Raw genomic sequence first — 17531 nt, 5'->3', positions numbered from 1 at the left:
AGTCTGGCTGCTCCGTCAGAGAAGTGGGCAGGGGAGGGAGGCCCAGGGGCCTGACAGGCCGGGGAAGGGCAGAACAGGACCCGCTCAGTTTTTAAAAAACGTATTTTTATTGACTTTAGGGAGGAAGGGAGAAATAGAAACATCCATGATGAGAGAGAATCATGGATTGGCTACCTCCTTCTGCACATCCCACACTGGGGATGGAGGCCACCATCTGGGCATGTGCCCTGACTGGGAATCGAACCCTGACCTCCTGGTTCATAGGTTGATGCTCAACCACTGAGCCATGCTGGCCGGGCAGAGACCCACCCAGTTTTAACGACAAGCATAAGTGAAATCCATGGGTCTGCTGTCCGTGGGGCTGGCTCCACCGTACCCTCAGGGACCGGGCGTCCCAGCACAGCCAGGCAGGACCAGGCCTCACCAGGATGCTGCAGCCTAGGGGAACTCTGAGAAGGTGTGGGCAGCCTCCGGTTTCCGCTCAGGGCCTTGTTGAGGAGAGCAGCGTGGGCTGCCCCTGCCTTAGCTCCAACGCCCAGCCAGCTGCTCTCCCAGCATCAGGCAGCGGCTGTGACACATTACGGTCTGATTAGTGTAGTGAGGTTTTATTGCAGTAAAAGTGCTCGTTGAGTTCACTGGATTATTCATAGTTTAAAAGTTTTATGAGCATCATCTTGGCAAATAACTGTCATTACGATTAAAAATAAAGTGCAGTAAAAAATTACTGATTGAGTCTTGAATAGCCAAGAGAACTTTATGATCTTGCTCTAAACTAGGGGTGTCGAACTCAATCAGAGAAGGGGCCAAAATCTAAAATCCAGCCTAAATCGCGGGCCGAATGGTTTACTGAACAGTCATAAACTGTCATTGTGATGGAAACGCAGCGGAGTGCAGTGATGACAGCGCGGTGCGGGCCACATTGCAAGGCCTGGCGGGACGGATTTGGCCCTCGGGCCTTGTGTTTGACACATGTGACCCGTTTGGCTCCGTGGATAGAGCGTCGGCTTGTGGACTGAAGGGTCCTGGGTTCGATTCTGGTCAAGGGCTCGCTGTACCTCAGTTGCAGGGGCCCCAGGTTGTGTGTGTGTGCCGGAGGCAACTAACTGATGTGTCTCTCTCACATCGATGTGTCTCTCTCTGTCTTTCCCCCTTCTTCTCTTAAAAAAAAAAATCAATGGAAAATATCCTCGGGTGAGGAGTATTTAACGCAAGTTGCATGTGAGAAGTGGTGGGGGTGCAGAAGGCTGCTTGGCAGCTGAGAAGCCGCGCCGGCCGGTGCGGGGGGTGGGGTGGGGGTGGTGTGGCTCTCGCAGGCGCTAGAAACTGAAGCGGATGGGAGACTACAGCTTCCTTCCCAGGGTCGGCCCCGAGAGGATGGGGCTGTGGGGTGACCGTTCCAGGCCTCCCATGGAGGGGTGTCCACGCAGGGACTGGGAAGGCGGGAGTGGGGGGCAGGGAGGGGAATCACAGGGAGAGGGCTGGGCCCTGGAGGGAGCCGAGGCGCCACAGCCGAGCCACAGTGGCCGAGACGTGGGTGCTGCGATGATTTCTCGGCACAACGCCAACACCTGCCTGGAGTGAGTGCTCCTGTCCGGCCGGGGGGTCAGCATAGGCTGGCAGGGCAGGGTGCCTGGATCGGCCCCACGCAGCTCCTGAGGGCCCAGGCCAGCCCTGCCCTTCCAGCCTCCCTGTCCCCCCGCCTCCCACCCCTGCTCCGGCCTGTGAGCACCTGGAGCCCTGGTTCGCAGTGACAGGTGAGGAGCGTGAGGGTCCTCGGCATCGGGGTGGGAGCGGCCTGACTCGTGGTTGGGTCCAGTGACGGGCCTGCCCCCTTCCTCCTCTGATGGCGCCTCCCTGGGGCTGTTCTCAGACCCCGAGGCCCAGGAGCGCCGCCTTCTGGCTGTGCAGCTTCCCTGGAGGTGGGCTCAGGCTCTGGGCCCTGGGCGTGCTCTGGGCCCTGGGCGTGCACCAGCCCCCATGCCGGGCCCCCATGTTGCCAGGTGGGGTGTGCAGTCCCCCCCGGGCTCCCACTCTGAGCCTGTGTCAGCCGGGGACGCCCATAGCCGTGTCTGTGGGGGTGCACGGGGGGGGAGGTCGTGGCTGCAGCGCCCCCAGACCGGACCTCCAGGCTGGGCAGAGACAGCAGCTCGCCCAGGGCAGGAGTGGCCGGACACGGACCAGGCAGGAGCGGCCGGTGCCCAGGACAGTGACGAGGGGAAGCCTCAGAGGGAAGGGTCCGTGTTGGGGGGACAGTGTGGAACCCGCAGCGGGGCGGGGAGCAGCTGGGGTGGAAAGGACAGGCTCCTCTCGGACCGCAGGGCTCAGCAGAGACGCTGGGTGGCATTTGCCAAGCAGGAGCGACTAAACCCACAGACACAGCCCCGGTGGCAGGCGGTGCCGTCCTTTATTGCCAGGGGGGGGTCCGGGGGGCGGGGGTCTGTGGCCGCCCGGAGGCGGGCTGGCGCCTGCAGGCCGGAGGCTCAGCCGCTCGGCCACAGGAGGGCGTAGGCGCCGCGGCTGCAGCGGAAGTCGGGCTCTGGCTGCTCCGGCCGCGGCTCCACGGACACCAGGCGCCGGGAGCCGCGCTGGCTCAGGGGGATGCAGTCGGACACACGGACCTCCAGGGGGCGGCCCTCCCTGCAGCACAGGGAGAGGTCAGGTGCGGAGGGCAGAGGGCAGGGGGACAGGTGGGCAGGCGGGGAGACAGGCAGGGGTGCGGGCCCCGAGCACCCGAACCCCTCGGCCCCGGCTCGCCCCGGCTCACCCCTGGCAGTGTGCGGCCAGCACGCCCACCAGCTCCCCGACGCGGTTGTCCAGCGGCGGCCTCGAGCGGTGCAGACACACCACCAGGTCGTCCTGGCCCTTGGCGTGCAGCACCACCAGCTGGTCCCGCCCGCTGGTCACGCTCAGCCCCGTCACCTGGGGGCCGGGTCAGGGGGCAAGTCCTCCTCTGACCGACCTCGGGGCCCACCCGCTGCTCCCCGTGGGTCCCAGCTCCCCTTCCGCCTGCCGCCCTGTGGGGCCGAGGGGCTGGCCTCCCATTCATCCCGACTCCCACCCCGGGTCTGCCACGGGGACCGGGACCCGCCCGGCCAGCCCTGCCGTCCGCGGGCACAGGCCTGGGGGCGGGCGGTGGCTCAGCCGGGCGGCACGGCGTGGGGAGAGGCCCACGGGGGGCTGCGGAGGGCGTGGTGGGGACCCGCTGTGCCCACAGGAAGCCATGCAGGCTGCTGCTGGGGGGGGGCATCCTGAGCTGAGGCTGTTCTAGAACGTTCCGGGCACCCGGGCAGGCGGGAGGGGAGGGCCCCACAGGCTCACCAGGTCCAGGGGAACGGCCCGCATCACCCGGTACTGCCGGGCGGGCTCCAGCTTGTACAGGTGCCGGTCGGTGAGCAGCAGGGCGCGGTCCCGCCTCTTGTTGAAGCGGTTCACCTGGGGCGGGCGCTGGGTCAGTGCCCCCTGCCCCCAGGGGCCTCCCCGCCCCGCGGTCCCCCCGCCCCGCGGTCCCCCCGCCCCGCGGTCCCCCCGCCCCGCGGTCCCCCCGCCCTGCAGTCCCCACACCCCGTGGTCCCCCCGCCCCGTGGTCCCCCCCCCGTGGTCCCCCCGCCCCGTGGTCCCCCTGCCCTGCAGTCCCCACACCCCGCGGTCCCCCCGCCCCGTGGTCCCCCCGCCCCGCGGTCCCCCCGCCCTGCAGTCCCCACACCCCGTGGTCCCCACACCCCGTGGTCCCCCCGCCCCGCGGCCCCCCCGCCCCGTGGTCCCCCCGCCCTGTGGCCCCCCCGCCCCGTGGTCCCCCCGCCCTGCAGTCCCACACCCCGTGGTCCCTCCGCCCCGTGGTCCCAACACCCCGTGGTCCCCCGCCCTGCAGTCCCCACACCCCGTGGTCCCCCTGCCCCGCGGCCCCCCCCCGCCCCCCCCCCCCCCCCCCGGGCTGGGCTGGCCCCGCCCCCGCCCCCGCCCCCGCCCAGCGCGCACCTTGCGGACGTGGCAGGAGAAGAGCACGGCCCCGAAGCCGTCCTTGTCCCGGAGCGCCTTCAGGCGCTGGGCGAACAGGCCGGAGGCGGCAGGGTTGTCGGCGGCCTGAGCACAGAGGGGGCCGCTGGGGACGGGCCAGGGCAGCCCCTCCGGGCGAGCGGCACAGCCCCCAAACCTCGGAACCACGTTGGGCCGGGCGGGTACTGCCCTCGCCGGGCCACCCTACACGGGCCCTGAGGGCCAGCACAGACCTCCCAGCCCGAGGGTCAAGTCAGCAGGTTCCTGCCCTCCACGCCGGCCCCCTCCCCCCGCCCCCCCGCCCCCCGCCTGCTCCTCGGGCCCTGGGCCTGGACAGATGGACCTGAGAAGGCAGCAGCCAGCGGGACCCGGCCCCATGCTGATGCCCACCTGGGCCTCATCTGCTGTGATCCAGGCCAGGGGCCTGCGGGCAGCACCCAGCCACGGAGGGCCAAGGGGAGCCCTGGCCGGGGTGCCACCCGGGCTTGGGGGGCTGTGTCTGAGGACGGGGTTGGGCTGTACCTGAGAGTGGGGGGCGGTGTTCTTGAGGATAAGGGGGTCGGCCTTAGAATGGGGCGGGGGGTGGCGGGGAGAAACAGGGCGAGGAGCAGGTGCACTGCAGCCCAGGCCAGTGGCTCTGGGTGAAAACAGAACCGGGCGTGGCCCAGCTGAGCGACAACCTATGACCCAGGAGGTCACGGTTCAGCTGACCCACGTGGTCGGTTTGAGTCCCGGCCGGGGCACATGCCCAGTTTCGAGCTCGATCCCCAGTGAGGGGCGTGCAGGAGGCAGCCGAGCAGTGATTCTCATCATGGGCGTTTCTCTTTCCCTCTCCCTTCCTCTCTGACGTCAATAAAAAAATGTTTGAAACAAACAAACCAGAAACCTTGCAATGCTCTAGCAGTTCGGCTCAGTGGACAGAGCCTCAGCCTGTGGGACAAAAGGTCCTAGTTCGATCCCCAGTAGGGGGCGTTGGGAAGCATCATTGATGTTTCTCATCATCATTGATGTTTCTATCTCCCTCTCCCTTCCTCTGAGATCAGTAAGAATATGTTTAAAACAACAAGAAAACCACTTAAACTTCGGCCGCACTCACGGAGGACAGGTAGTCCCGCAGCCAGGCCCGCCGGCAGCCCCAGTCCGGCCGCAGCTCCTGCAGGGCCCCCATGGCAGCCACCTTGGCCTTGATCTGGGCCATGTCCGAGGGGGGGATGTTCTTCACCAGCTGCCGCGCCCGCCACCTGCGGGAAGGTGCTCGGAGGGGCCTGAGCCGCCCGCCCCCCAGGCCTGCCCCTCCCTCAGCCTGGCCTGACCACCCACGGGCACGGCCCAGCCACCCCTCCTGCTCTGAGCTGCCGTCGCCCTGGGGCCCTCCTCCCGGAGAACGCCTCCTCAGCCTGCAGAGCCCCCCTCCCAGCCCAGCTGCCACCCTCCCGCAGGCCTGTGTCCCCTCCGATGCCCAGCGTGGTGGGACTGCAGGGTCTGCTACCAACTGTGGAGTTCCGGCCGGTGTGGCTCACTGGGTAGAGCGAGCGTCAGACTGAGGGGGCCCGGGTTGTGGGCTCCATCCCCAGTAGCAGGGGTGCAGGAGGCAGCTGATGAATAATTCTCTCTCATCACTGATGTTTCTCCCCCCCTCTCCCTTCCTCTCAATAAACGTATTTTTAAAGCAAATAAACAAAGCGCTGTGGAGCAGCCGGCTCTCCCGACGTGTCCAGTCGGCCGCAGGGGCTGGAAGTCGGGGGTCGGGGTCAGGGTGCTGAGCACCGGGAGGCCCGGGCGGTACCTGCAGAAGAGCGCGCGGCAGGCGGCCTGGAAGGACTGCAGCGCGGCGGGCGGCGGCGGCCACTCCAGGTCGCGGCCGAACAGCGGGGGCCGCCGCGCGTCCTGGAAGCGGAGGAGCAGCTCGGCCAGGTGCGCCCGCACCTTGTGCCGCCGGTAGCAGCGCATCACGGTGTAGGCGGCACGCAGGCGGCGGCAGCGCCACCGGGCCAGGGTGCCCCGCCAGGCCTGGGGGACAGGACAGGGTCAGGGTGCCCCGCCAGGCCTGGGGGACAGGACAGGGTCAGGGGGCCCCGCCAGGCCTGGGGGACAGGACAGGGTCAGGAGGCCTGGGGGACAGGACAGGGTCAGGGGGCCAGGGGGCCCCGCCAGGCCTGGGGGACAGGACAGGGTCAGGGGGCCAGGGGGCCCCGCCAGGCCTGGGGGACAGGACAGGGTCAGGGGGCCAGGGGGCCCCGCCAGGCCTGGGGGACAGGACAGGGTCAGGGGGCCCCGCCAGGCCTGGGGGACAGGACAGGGTCAGGGGGCCAGGGGGCCCCGCCAGGCCTGGGGGACAGGACAGGGTTGGGGGGGACAGGGTCAGACCCACCCCCGGCTCAGGGCAGCCTCTGCCCGCCCCCCGCCTGAGTGCCAGTGGGGCTCACCTGCCCGGCTCTGGAGCCGCCCCACCTGGCCTGCCCCGGCCTCTGCCCAGCTCCGGGGAAAGCGGCTCACTGAGGCCGGCCCTTTGAGCTGAGCCCCCCTCCCTCCCCCAGGTGCACCGCACGCACACGCACACACGCACATGCACACACGCACATACACACACGCACACGCACACACACACACACACACACACACACACACGCGCACGCCCGCCCCGCACCTTCTGCAGCAGCAGCACGATGATGGGCACCAGGCGGGCGCGGCTCTGCTCCAGCGCCACCAGCGTCCTCGGCGAGCGGATGAAGAGCTTGCTGCGCCCGAAGGCCACGTCGCCCTGCAGCCCGTGCTGCTCCAGGAGCGCGGCCACCGCCTCGCGGTCCGAGCCCAGCAGGTGGTTGGGCCACGTGTACTCGCAGGTCATCTTGTACCTGTGACCCCGGGGGCGGTGGGTGCCAGGCGGGTGTGTGTGTGTGTGTGTGTGTGTGTGCGCGCGCTGTTTGGCCTCCCCTCCCTCCCCCGTGTGCCGCTCACACACGAGCCCCGCCCACCCACTAGCCTCCTCCTGCCCCCGCCCCTGGCCCTGCCCCATCCCTGCCCCTGCCCCATCCCCTGCCCCCTGGCCCTGCCCTGCCCCATCCCTGCCCCATCCCCTGGCCCTGCCCCTAACCTGCCCCCGCCCCTGGCCCTGGCCCCATCCCTGCCCCTCGCCCTCTCCCCTGTCCCCTGCCCCATCCCCTGCCCTCTGGCCCTGCCCTGCCCCATCCCTGCCCCTGGCCCTCTCCCCTGTCCCCTGCCCCATGGCCCTGCCCCTGCCCCCTGGCCCTGGCCCTGCCCCTGTCCCTGTCCCCTGCCCCATCCCCTGGCCCTCTCCCCTGTCCCCTGCCCCTGGCCCTGCCCCTGGCCCTCTCCCCTGTCCCCTGCCCCCTGTCCCCTGCCCCCTGTCCCCTGCCCCCTGGCCCTGCCCCTGCCCCTGCCCCTGCCCCTCTCCCCTGCCCCTGCCCCTGCCCCTACCCCTCTCCCCTGCCCCTCTCCCCTGCCCCTGCCCCCTGGCCCTGCCCCCTGGCCCTGCCCCTGTCCCCTGCCCCCTGGCCCTCTCCCCTGTCCCCTGCCCCCTGCCCCTGCCCCTGCCCCTGCCCCTGGCCCCGCCCGGGACAGGGGACGGAAGGGGGCGGCGGTACCTGAGCAGGAAGCGCGGGTAGGGCTGGCGGGAGGCGAAGCCGGCCCTGCGGACCCGCACGTTCTCCAGGAGCCCCAGGTAGGCCACCTGGTGGCGGCAGTGCGCCTCGTCCAGCCGCGCGGCAGCCTTGTCCTGGTTGGGCTTGAGGCAGCGCACGTAGAAGGGCTCCTGAGGGGGCAGCCGGCGTCTCAGCGGGGACCCCCCGCCCCCGGGGCCCAGGGCGGCGAGGTCCCCACCTCCCCACCTCCCCACGGCCGCACTGGGGGGGGGAGGGGACGGGGGCGGAGAATGGGACCCCCCGCACCTTGGAAGCCAGGTTGTCCACCAGGGCCACCATGGAGTTCTTGAAGAGCGTGCCGGCCGTCAGCGGGCGCTTGGTCACCTCGGTGATGTCCTGCTGCCCCTCCGGCCACATGGCCCGCAGCGCGGGGTCCGAGCTGTGGACGGGCACATGGAGCGGCCGCAGGGAGCCCCTGTGAGCTGCCTTCCCCTGCGGGCGGGCCCCCACGCTGCGGGCGGGCCCCCACACTGCGGCCGCCTCACCTGTTGTACAGCAGCCGCTTGAAGTCCTGGAAGAGGGCGTCCCGGTTCTTGTCGATGAAGCCCAGCACGGAGTACCTGCAGGCGGCGGGCGTGAGGGCCGGCCTCCCCGCCCTGTCCCCTGTCTCCTCCCCTCCCCTCCCCTCCCCTGTCCCCCGTCCCCTCCCCTCCCCTCCCCTCCCCTGTCCCCCGTCCCCTCCCCTCCCCTCCTCTCCCCTGTCCCCCGTCCCCTCCCCTCCCCTGTCCCCTGCCCTGTCCCCTCCCCTGGCAGCTTCTCCTAAAGAGAGTCCATGGCTGTGCCCTGGCTCTGTACCCAGGTCTCACAGCCCTAAACCTGCTCTGGGCGTCCGTGCTGTGTGACCTGGACCAGTTACCAAACCTCTCTGTGCTCAGAAACACAACTGCATTACAGCCCGGAATTCCCAAGTCATGGTCCGTGTGTGTGTGTGTGTGTGTGTGTGCGCGCGCACACATGTGTGTTTATGTGTCTCTCTGTGTATGTGTCTCTCTGTATGTGTTTGTGTGTGTGCATGTGTGCGCATATGTGTATCTATGTGTGTTTGTGTGTCTGTGTGTGTGTGTGCGCGCGCATGCGCACATATGTATTTTTATGTGTATCTCTGTGTCTGTATGTGTCTCTCTGTGTGTATGTGTTTGTGTGTGTGCATATGTGTGTTTATGTGTATCTATGTATGTGTGTTTGTGTGTGTCTCTGTGTGTCTCTGTGTGTGTTTGTGTGTGTGCCTGTGTGTGTGTGTGTGTGTAAAATATATTTCTGTCCTAGCTGGTTTGGCTCAGTAGATAGAGTGTTGGCCTCCAGGCTGAAGGGTCCCAGGTTCGATTCCCAGTCATAACCGGCTTGCAGGCTCACCCCCAGTGTGCGTCATGCAGGAGGCAGCCGATCCATGATTCTCTCTCATTATTGTTTTATCTCTCTCCCCCTCTCCTGTCCTCTCTGAAACCAATAAAAACACATACAATTTTTAACAAATGGAGGGGCAAGAGGGCGGAGGGAAGGTGCGTGGGGACCTTACGTGACGTCCCCCGCATAGTGCTTGATCCGGAAGTCACGGCCGAACTCCATGGTCTTGTCCGTGGGGCAGAGCTGTGGGGGGGCAGCTGGGGTCAAGGCGGAGGAGGGGCCTGCAGGGCGGGGCGGGGGGGGGCATTCTTGCAGGGGAGGCCGGGCCACACCACAGCCCTGCGAGATGCCAGCGGGCGCCGAGGGTGCTGCCAGCCCGGGACCAGCTGGGTGTGGGGGTGACCGCGGGCCGGGCACCTGGCGGCTGGTGTAGTGCGGGTGGTGGCGGTGGTGCGTGTCCAGGCTCTGCAGGAAGATGCGGTCGGTGATGGTGCCCGCGCTGCAGCAGGCCTCGTCCAGCACGGCCAGGATGCCGCGGTGCGGCTGCTCCACCAGGTCCACGATGATGGCGTTGTTGAAGAAGTCCACCTGGAGGGGCGGGGCGGTAGAGCGAGCGGGCGGGGGCCACGGAGGGGCTCCCGGCCAGGCCTCTCCCAGGGCGGCGGGCACTCACGCTCTGCCAGGCGATGCCCTCCCGCTCGTACTCCTCCTGCTCCTGCTTCAGGATGAGCTGGATGAACAGCTGCTGCAGCTTCTCGTTGCAGTAGTTGATGCAGAACTGCTCGAAGCTGGGCCCGGCCGCCAACGTCAGGCTCAGCCGCCTGCCCGCCCCGCCCTGGCCCCTGGCCCCGCCCCACCCCACCCCCACCCAGTCCCAGCCCCGCCCTACCCAGCCCCAGCCCAGCCAAGGCCCCAGCCCCACCCAGCCCCCAGCCCCAGCCCTGCCCCCTGGCCCCTAGCCCAGCCCCCAGTCCCAGCCCTGCCCTGCCCAGCCCCAGCCCAGCCAAGGCCCCAGCCCCAGCCCTGGCCCCTAACCCAGCCCCAGCCCCCAGCCCCAGCCCCACCCAGTCCCAGCCCTTCCTTTGCCCCCAGTGAGGGCTGGGGCTCAGGATCTTCCCATTGTGGGCACCTTGGACCAGACCGGGGAGCAGGCACCGCTATGACGTGGGGTCAGGGACCACCCAGACATCTCACTGCCCAGCCCGCCCGCTGCCGGGCCGTGGGGCGGGGCTGGCCAGCCGGTCCGCACCTGTTGACCGGGAACACCTCGAAGCCGTAGATGTCCAGCACGCCGATGACCGTGTCCTTGCCGTCCCGCCGGGCGTCCCTGCCCCGCGGCTCCATGACGCTGTTGATGCGGTTCACCACCCACTCGAACAGCCGCTGGTACACCGCCTGGGAGAGCCGCTGCCTCAGGCCGCGCTCGCCGCCGCCCCCCCAGGAAGGCCTCCCAGTCCCTCCCAGGGTACCTTGGCGCAGGCGTCCCGCGCGTAGCTGGCCTCGGCCGCGGTGTGGCCCTTCTCGATGACCTCCCGGCCGCCCGAGGCCACGGTGCGGGCCAGCAGGCAGCGCAGCACCTGCTCCCTGGGCGTGGCCGTCAGCTCGGCCACGTGGTCCACCAGCTCCTCCTCGGCCACCGCCAGCTGCCCCTCCTCCGTCTCCACAAACTCGATGTTTCCCTGGGGAGGGAGCGGGAAGATTCAGGCCGCAGGGCCGGGAGGAGCTGGCGTGCCTCTGCCCCAGGAAGAGGGAGGGCATGGCGGGGACCCAGCCCGAGAGGAGGGCCCCAGCAGCCAGAGGCTTCCGCCGGCCACGCAGGTCCCTGCGCTCAGCTCACGGAGGGACTGCCCTTCCCGCTGGGTGGGCTCATCCGTCCGACACGGTGCGTCCTGGGTACACAGGGCCTGCAGCTCAGGGGGTCTCCAGGGAGCCCACAGCCAGGCAGCCGGGAGGAGGGACAGCTCCGGGCTGCGGTCAGAGGCCAGTCTCCCCCACCCCCTCGCCCCTGGGGCGGCGTGAGGACAGGGCAGAGGTCAGGGCAGAGGACAGGGCAGCGGGCAGAGTGGCCGGCCCAGCGGCGTGAGGACAGGGCAGAGGACAAGGAAGAGGACCGGGCAGCGGGCAGAGTGGCCGGCCCAGCGGCGTGAGGACAGGGCAGAGGTCAGGGCAGAGGACAGGGCAGCGGGCAGAGGGCCCAGCGGCGTGAGGACAGGGCAGAGGACCGGGAAGAGGACAGGGCAGCGGGCGGAGTGGCCGGCCCAGCGGCGTGAGGACAGGGCAGAGGACTGGGCAGCGGGCGGAGGGCCCAGTGGCATGAGGACAGGGCAGAGGACTGGGCAGCGGGCAGAGGGCCCAGCGGCGTGAGGACAGGGAAGAGGACAGGGCAGCGGGCAGAGTGGCCGGCCCAGCGGCGTGAGGACAGGGCAGAGGACTGGGCAGCGGGCGGAGTGGCCGGCCCAGCGGCGTGAGGACAGGACAGAGGACAGGGCAGAGGACAGGGCAGCGGGCAGAGGGCCCAGCGGTGTGAGGACAGGGCAGAGGACAGGGCAGCGGGCAGAGTGGCCGGCCCAGCGGTGTGAGGACAGGGCAGAGGACCGGGCAGCGGGCAGAGTGGCCGGCCCAGCGGCGTGAGGACTGGGCAGAGGACAGGGCAGCGGGCGGAGTGGCCGGCCCAGCGGCGTGAGGACAGGGCAGAGGACTGGGCAGCGGGCGGAGTGGCCGGCCCAGCGGCAGGCTCACCAGGTGCAGGATGGCAGCCAGGATGCGGCGCACGGACGCCGTCTCCTCGGCGCTGAAGCCGATCACCTGCATGGCCTCCATCACCGCCTGGTAGTGACTCCTCTCCTCGCTCTCTGAGGCCTGGGGGGGAGGGGGCTCAGCACCGGCCCATGCTCACCCCTCTTCCTGCCCCAGCCCTGCAGAGGCTGACCGCCGAGCCCCGGAGCCCACTCACGCTGAGCCCCGCGCCCTGGCGGGTGAAGCTGTACAGGGCGGGGTTTCTCTGCAGGTGCAGCTTCTGCAGCTCAGTGTCCTCACAGCCTCGCAGCACCTGCGGGGCACGGGCGGGGTCAGCCTGGGACAGCACAGGGGCCCCTCCAGCCCAATGACCCGCCAGCCAGGAGCTCGTGGTGCGTGGACACTGCCCTCGTGCAGGGAGAGCCCCTTCAGGCTCCGACGTACTGTGGACGCCAAGGTCCAGGCAGAAGGCGCCTCAGGGGAGGGCAGACCCGCTGAGTCCAGGGAACGCCCCCCTGAGCGGGAGGGGACAGGGGGGGCGGGAGAGGGCGGCCGCCTGCCTGGCTCACCTGGTAGAAGGCGTGGAAGTTCCTCTCCCCCACATGCTGCTTGAGGACCCGAGACTGAGGAGAGAGGGAGCGGGCTGAATGGGCGGGTGGGGACCCTCGGGCAGCCCAGAGCCCCAGGCAGTGAGGGAGCAGAGGCTGCCTGGCCAGACAGAGCCCACCTGTGCCTCTGGGGCACAGACGGTGAGTCCCTGCCGGGCATGGGCCTTAGGGAGGTCTGGCAGCACCTTTTCTTTCTTTCTTCCTTTTTTAAAAAATATGTTTTTTTACAGAGAGAAAGGGAGAGGAATAAAGAGCTAGAAACATCAATGAGAGAGAGTCATCGACCAGCTGCCTCCTGCACACCTCCTACTGGGGATGTGCCCGAAACCAAGGTACATGCTCTTAACCGGAATCGAACCTGGGACTCTTCAGTCCACAGGCCAGCACTATCCACTGAGCCAAACCGGCCAGGGTGTAACCCACCTTTTCATTTCTTTTTAAACATACAGGCTAATTCATGTTTATGTGTTTTCGTTAATCCTCACCTGAGGATATTTCCATTGGTTTTTAGAGAGAGTGGAAGGGAAGGGGAGCAACACGGAGAGAGAAACATCCTCTCACATTGATCGGTTGTGTCCCGCACGTGCCCAGACCAAGAGGGGGGGTGGCAGGGGGATAGACCCTGCAACCCAGGCATGTGCCCTTGACGGGAATCGAACCCGGGACCCTTCGGTCCAAGGGCCCACACTCTGCCCCCTGAGCACACCGGCCAGGCCCACCCACCTTCTCCAGCAAGTAGCTGTGGATGTGGCCGCCGACGGGGTCGCCCTTGAAGTCGAAGTTGATGTCCATGTACTTGCCAAAGCGGCTGGAGTTGTGGTTGCGGTTGGTGCGGGCGTTCCCGAAGGCCTCCAGCACGCAGGTGGACTTGAGCAGCACGTCCTTGACCCTGGACGGGCGCGGGGCGGGCTGCACACAGGGACCTCCAGCCGGGTCCGGTTTCCCCCGCGGGGCCCAGGCCGAGCCCCGCCGAGGCCGCCGGGCCCTGTGCCAGGCCAGGCCACCTCCCGCCTCAGGCCAGCTGCCGCCTGCGCGAGGACCTGGGTCTGGACCCTCCACTTGGACCTCCAGCGGCCGGGGGAGCAGCTGCTGTCTTCCCCACAAGCCCCAGGTCACTCCACGTCACAGGAAGAGCAGGTGCCCCCACAGGAAACTGCTCCTCAAGGCTTGGGAGGAAGTCCTGATCTCCAGCTCCTCACGGGCCTCACCGGTACCTGGCCGGGCTCCCTGGCCGCCCCCCCCCCGCCCCCCGCCCCCCTCCCTGCCCGGAGCCTCCCCTCCCCTTGCTGGGACTCGGTGCCTCCTGCTGTCGTCCCGCCCGCCCGCCGCCTCACCTCTCCACCTCGGCCCTCTGGCTGGGGTTGGTGACGGCCGCGATGTACTGCATGATGTGCTTGCTGGCCTCCGTCTTCCCCGCCCCACTCTCGCCTGCCGGGCAGAGGGACAGGCGGAATGGCGGCCGGGCGCCCGGCGCCTCCCGCCGCCCAGAAGGAAGCCGGCCGCCGTACCTGAGATCACGATGCAGGTGTCCCGGGCCCGGCGCTTCATGGCCCGGTAGGCGGCGTTGGCCACGGCGTACAGGTGGGGCGGCCGCTCGTACAGCTCGCGGCCCTGGTACCTGGCGATGGCCGCGGGCCCGTAGAGGGGCAGGGCCTGGTACGGGTTCACCGACACCAGCACCTCGCCGATGTAGGTGTAGATGCGGCCCTTCTCGAACCTGGCGGGGCAGGGCCTCCTCAGCCTCAGGCCGGCACCCAGCTCCCTGCCCCGCACCCAGCTCCAGGCCCCGCACCCAGCTCCCGGCCCCACACCCAACTCCCGGCCCCACACCCAGCTCCCGGCCCCACACCCAGCTCCCGGCCCCACACCCAACTCCCGGCCCCGCACCCAGCTCCCGGGCCGGCACCCAGCTCCCGGCCCCCGCACCCAGCTCCCGGGCCAGCACCCAGCTCCCGGCCCCACACCCAACTCCCGGCCCCGCACCCAACTCCCGGCCCCACACCCAGCTCCCTGCCCCGCACCCAGATCCCGGGCCCGCACCCAGCTCCTGGGCCCCGCACCCAGCTCCCGGGCCCGCACCCAACTCCCGGCCCCACACCCAGCTCCCGGCCCCGCACCCAGCTCCCGGCCCCACACCCAGCTCCTGGGCCGGCACCCAGCTCCCTGCCTCGCACCCAGCTCCCGGCCCCGCACCCAGCTCCCGGGCCGGCACCCAGCTCCCGGGCTGGCACCCAGCTCCCTGCCTCGCACCCAGCTCCCGGCCCCGCACCCAGCTCCCGCCCCGCACCCAGCTCTGGTCCCCGCACCCAGCTCCTGGGCCCCGCACCCAGCTCCCGGCCCCGCACCCAGCTCCCGGGCTGGCACCCAGCTCCCTGCCTCGCACCCAGCTCCCGGCCCCGCACCCAGCTCCCGCCCCGCACCCAGCTCTGGGCCCCGCACCCAGCTCCCGGCCCCGCACCCAGCTCCCGGCCCCGCACCCAGCTCCCGGCCCCACACCCAGCTCCCGCCCCGCACCCAGCTCCCCGCCTCGCACCCAGCTCCCGGCCCCGCACCCAGATCCCGGGCCCGCACCCAGCTCTGGGCCCCGCACCCAGCTCCCGGCCCCGCACCCAGCTCCCGGCCCCGCACCCAGCTCCCGGCCCCACACCCAGCTCCCGCCCCGCACCCAGCTCCCCGCCTCGCACCCAGCTCCCGGCCCCGCACCCAGATCCCGGGCCCGGCACCCAGCTCCGGTCCCCGCACCCAGCTCCCCGCCTCGCACCCAGCTCCCCGCCTCGCACCCAGCTCCCCGCCCCGCACCCAGCTCCCAGCCCCGCACCCAGCTCCCGGGCCGGCACCCAGCTCCCTGCCCCGCACCCAGATCCCGGGCCCGCACCCAGCTCCCGGCCCCACACCCAGCTCCCGCCCCGCACCCAGCTCCCGGCCCCACACCCAGCTCCCGGCCCCACACCCAGCTCCCCGCCTCGCACCCAGCTCCCGGCCCCGCACCCAGATCCCGGGCCCGGCACCCAGCTCCGGTCCCCGCACCCAGCTCCCAGCCCCGCACCCAGCTCCCGGGCCGGCACCCAGCTCCCTGCCCCGCACCCAGATCCCGGGCCCGCACCCAGCTCCCGGGCCGGCACCCAGTTCCCAGCCCCGCACACAGCTCCCGGCCCCACACCCAGCTCCCGGCCCCACACCCAGCTCCCGCCCCGCACCCAGCTCCCGGCCCCGCACCCAGCTCCCCGCCTCGCACCCAGCTCCCCGCCTCGCACCCAGCTCCCAGCCCCGCACCCAGCTCCCGGCCCCGCACCCAGATCCCGGGCCCGGCACCCAGCTCCGGGCCCCGCACCCAGCTCCCCGCCCCGCACCCAGCTCCCGGGCCGGCACCCAGCTCCCTGCCCCGCACCCAGATCCCGGGCCCGCACCCAGCTCCCGGGCCGGCACCCAGCTCCCGGCCCCCGCACCCAGCTCCCGGCCCCGCACCCAGCTCCCGGGCCGGCACCCAGCTCCCGGCCCCGCACCCAGCTCCGGTCCCAGCACCCAGCTCCGGTCCCCGCACCCAGCTCCCTGCCCCACACCCAGCTCCCGGGCCGGCACCCAGCTCCCGGGCCCCGCACCCAGCTCCCGGGCCCGCACCCAGCTCCCGGGCCCCGCACCCAGCTCCCGGCCCAGGCACCCAGCTCCCGGCCCCGGCACCCAGCTCCCGGCCCCGGCACCCAGCTCCCGGGCCCGTCCCACTGGGAGAAGCCCACCCCCACTGCTCCCCGTGGGGCCTGACGGCATAGGAACAGGGACCACCCACTTCATGGAGGGACTGGGCTGCCCAGAGCCACCCTGGGCGGGCAGAGCCGGCAGGTAGGAAGGAGCCAGCGAAGGCAGAGGGAGGGGCCTGGCTGTTTCCTGTTCCTCTGGGCCGGGCTGGGCGGGCGGGAACCCAGTGGCAGAAAGGAGCCCCACCCAGCCCCACCCAGGTGCCAGGGCCTGAGAGGGATGCAGGGAGGGAGCCCCCAACACCTCCTCATCCCTCAACCCTTCCCTTCAGGAACCGGCCACGGGCGGGGGAGGGGGGCCTGCGTCTGCGAGCCAGGCGGCTCGCCCGGGTGTGGGAACTGCCCCCCGGCCCCCAGCACCCGTCCAGGTTCCTCTTCCTCAGCTCCTGGCCTCTGACCGCGGGGTTCCCTGGGTACACCCTCTCCCGCACCCAGGACCCTCGCGGACGCTCTCTCTGTGCCCGCTGAGTGGGTGTGCCCCGGCTCAGCATCTGGGTCAGGATGGGGAGGGGGAGCCGTCCTGTGAGCTGATTTGTGTGAGTGAGCTGCCATCATGCCCAGCTCACTGTCCTCCAGCCCCACCATCTGCCAGGGGCTGCCTTCCGCCTGGCCCGCCACCCAGGGTGAGTCCCTGCCGGCCAGGGCGAGGCCCCCCCGCCCAGGGCGAGGCCAGCTCCTGGCTGCCCCCGGCACCACCTCATCCGGCTCCTCCCTTGGAAGCTGGGCCCCAGGTCATGCTCCAGCTGTGCCCTGCAGCACCGCACACTCGCCCCAAGACTCACTCGCTGCCCACTCCCTCAGAGCAGCAGGGCTCAGCGGGGCCCACGAGGGGGGTGGGCGCCCACCCATCTGGGAGCTGCTTCGGGTGCTGGGCAGGAAGTCATGGCTGTGTGGGAGGCAGGGGCCTGGGGAGTCGGTGCCAGAACTGGCCGGCCACTGGCCCTGCAGGGTCGGTCCCGCCTGGCCGCCACGCCCCCCACAGTGGCCCGGGCTGGACGGGGCCTGTGTCCCCCCCCCCGCCCCCAGGGCCCAGGACGCGGGAGGGCCGCCCACCTGAGCTTCAGGTTCTCCATGAAGTGCTCCATGGTCACCTCGTCCAGAAGCACAAAGTCTGCTTTGCCGCACTCGGGACCTTCGTCCTCCATCCTGCGGGAGCTGAGCCCAGGCCGGGCGCGACCCCACCTTCCCGCCACGGCCCACACTCTCCCCTCTGCCCGCCCCGCCTCCCCTGTGGTGAAGTAGGAAGTGGGTTCAGGCCCGGGAGGGGCTGCCTCCCTTCCAGTGAGGGGCTCTGACCCCTGCTTCCTGGGCGGGCCGCCTGCCCTGTGGGCCGGGTGGGCGGTTCCTCCAGGCCCGGAGGAAACGCACCCCATCGCCAACCCACCCTCCCCAGCAGCCGAGCACCCAACGGAGCGCCCTGCAGTGGAGGGAAGGTT

At 70.2% G+C, this 17531-nt stretch overlaps 1 protein-coding gene across 1 annotated transcript; it reads right to left on the bottom strand.

Annotated features, from left to right (window-relative positions):
* Positions 1-2379: 2379 nt before the first annotated feature.
* On the bottom strand, positions 2380-17305 carry MYO1G (myosin IG). Its single transcript, XM_036440147.2, has 22 exons — positions 17149-17305; positions 13852-14060; positions 13678-13771; positions 13067-13232; positions 12305-12358; positions 11953-12048; positions 11739-11858; positions 10469-10678; positions 10249-10394; positions 9673-9787; positions 9417-9587; positions 9172-9242; positions 8141-8215; positions 7902-8034; positions 7599-7765; positions 6641-6848; positions 5780-6003; positions 5090-5234; positions 3976-4080; positions 3319-3432; positions 2765-2919; positions 2380-2637 (listed from the first exon to the last, which is right to left on the bottom strand). The coding sequence occupies exons 1-22, from the start codon at positions 17238-17240 to the stop codon at positions 2481-2483; spliced, it is 3027 nt and encodes a 1008-aa protein (XP_036296040.1). The 5' UTR covers positions 17241-17305; the 3' UTR covers positions 2380-2480.
* Positions 17306-17531: the final 226 nt, after the last annotated feature.

This window comes from Pipistrellus kuhlii, unplaced genomic scaffold (assembly GCF_014108245.1).
Source record: "Pipistrellus kuhlii isolate mPipKuh1 unplaced genomic scaffold, mPipKuh1.p scaffold_m20_p_160, whole genome shotgun sequence".
NCBI classification, from domain to species: Eukaryota; Metazoa; Chordata; class Mammalia; order Chiroptera; family Vespertilionidae; genus Pipistrellus; species Pipistrellus kuhlii.
Note: the sequence above shows the minus strand (reverse complement) of the source record. Positions and strands in the feature narration are given on the sequence as shown.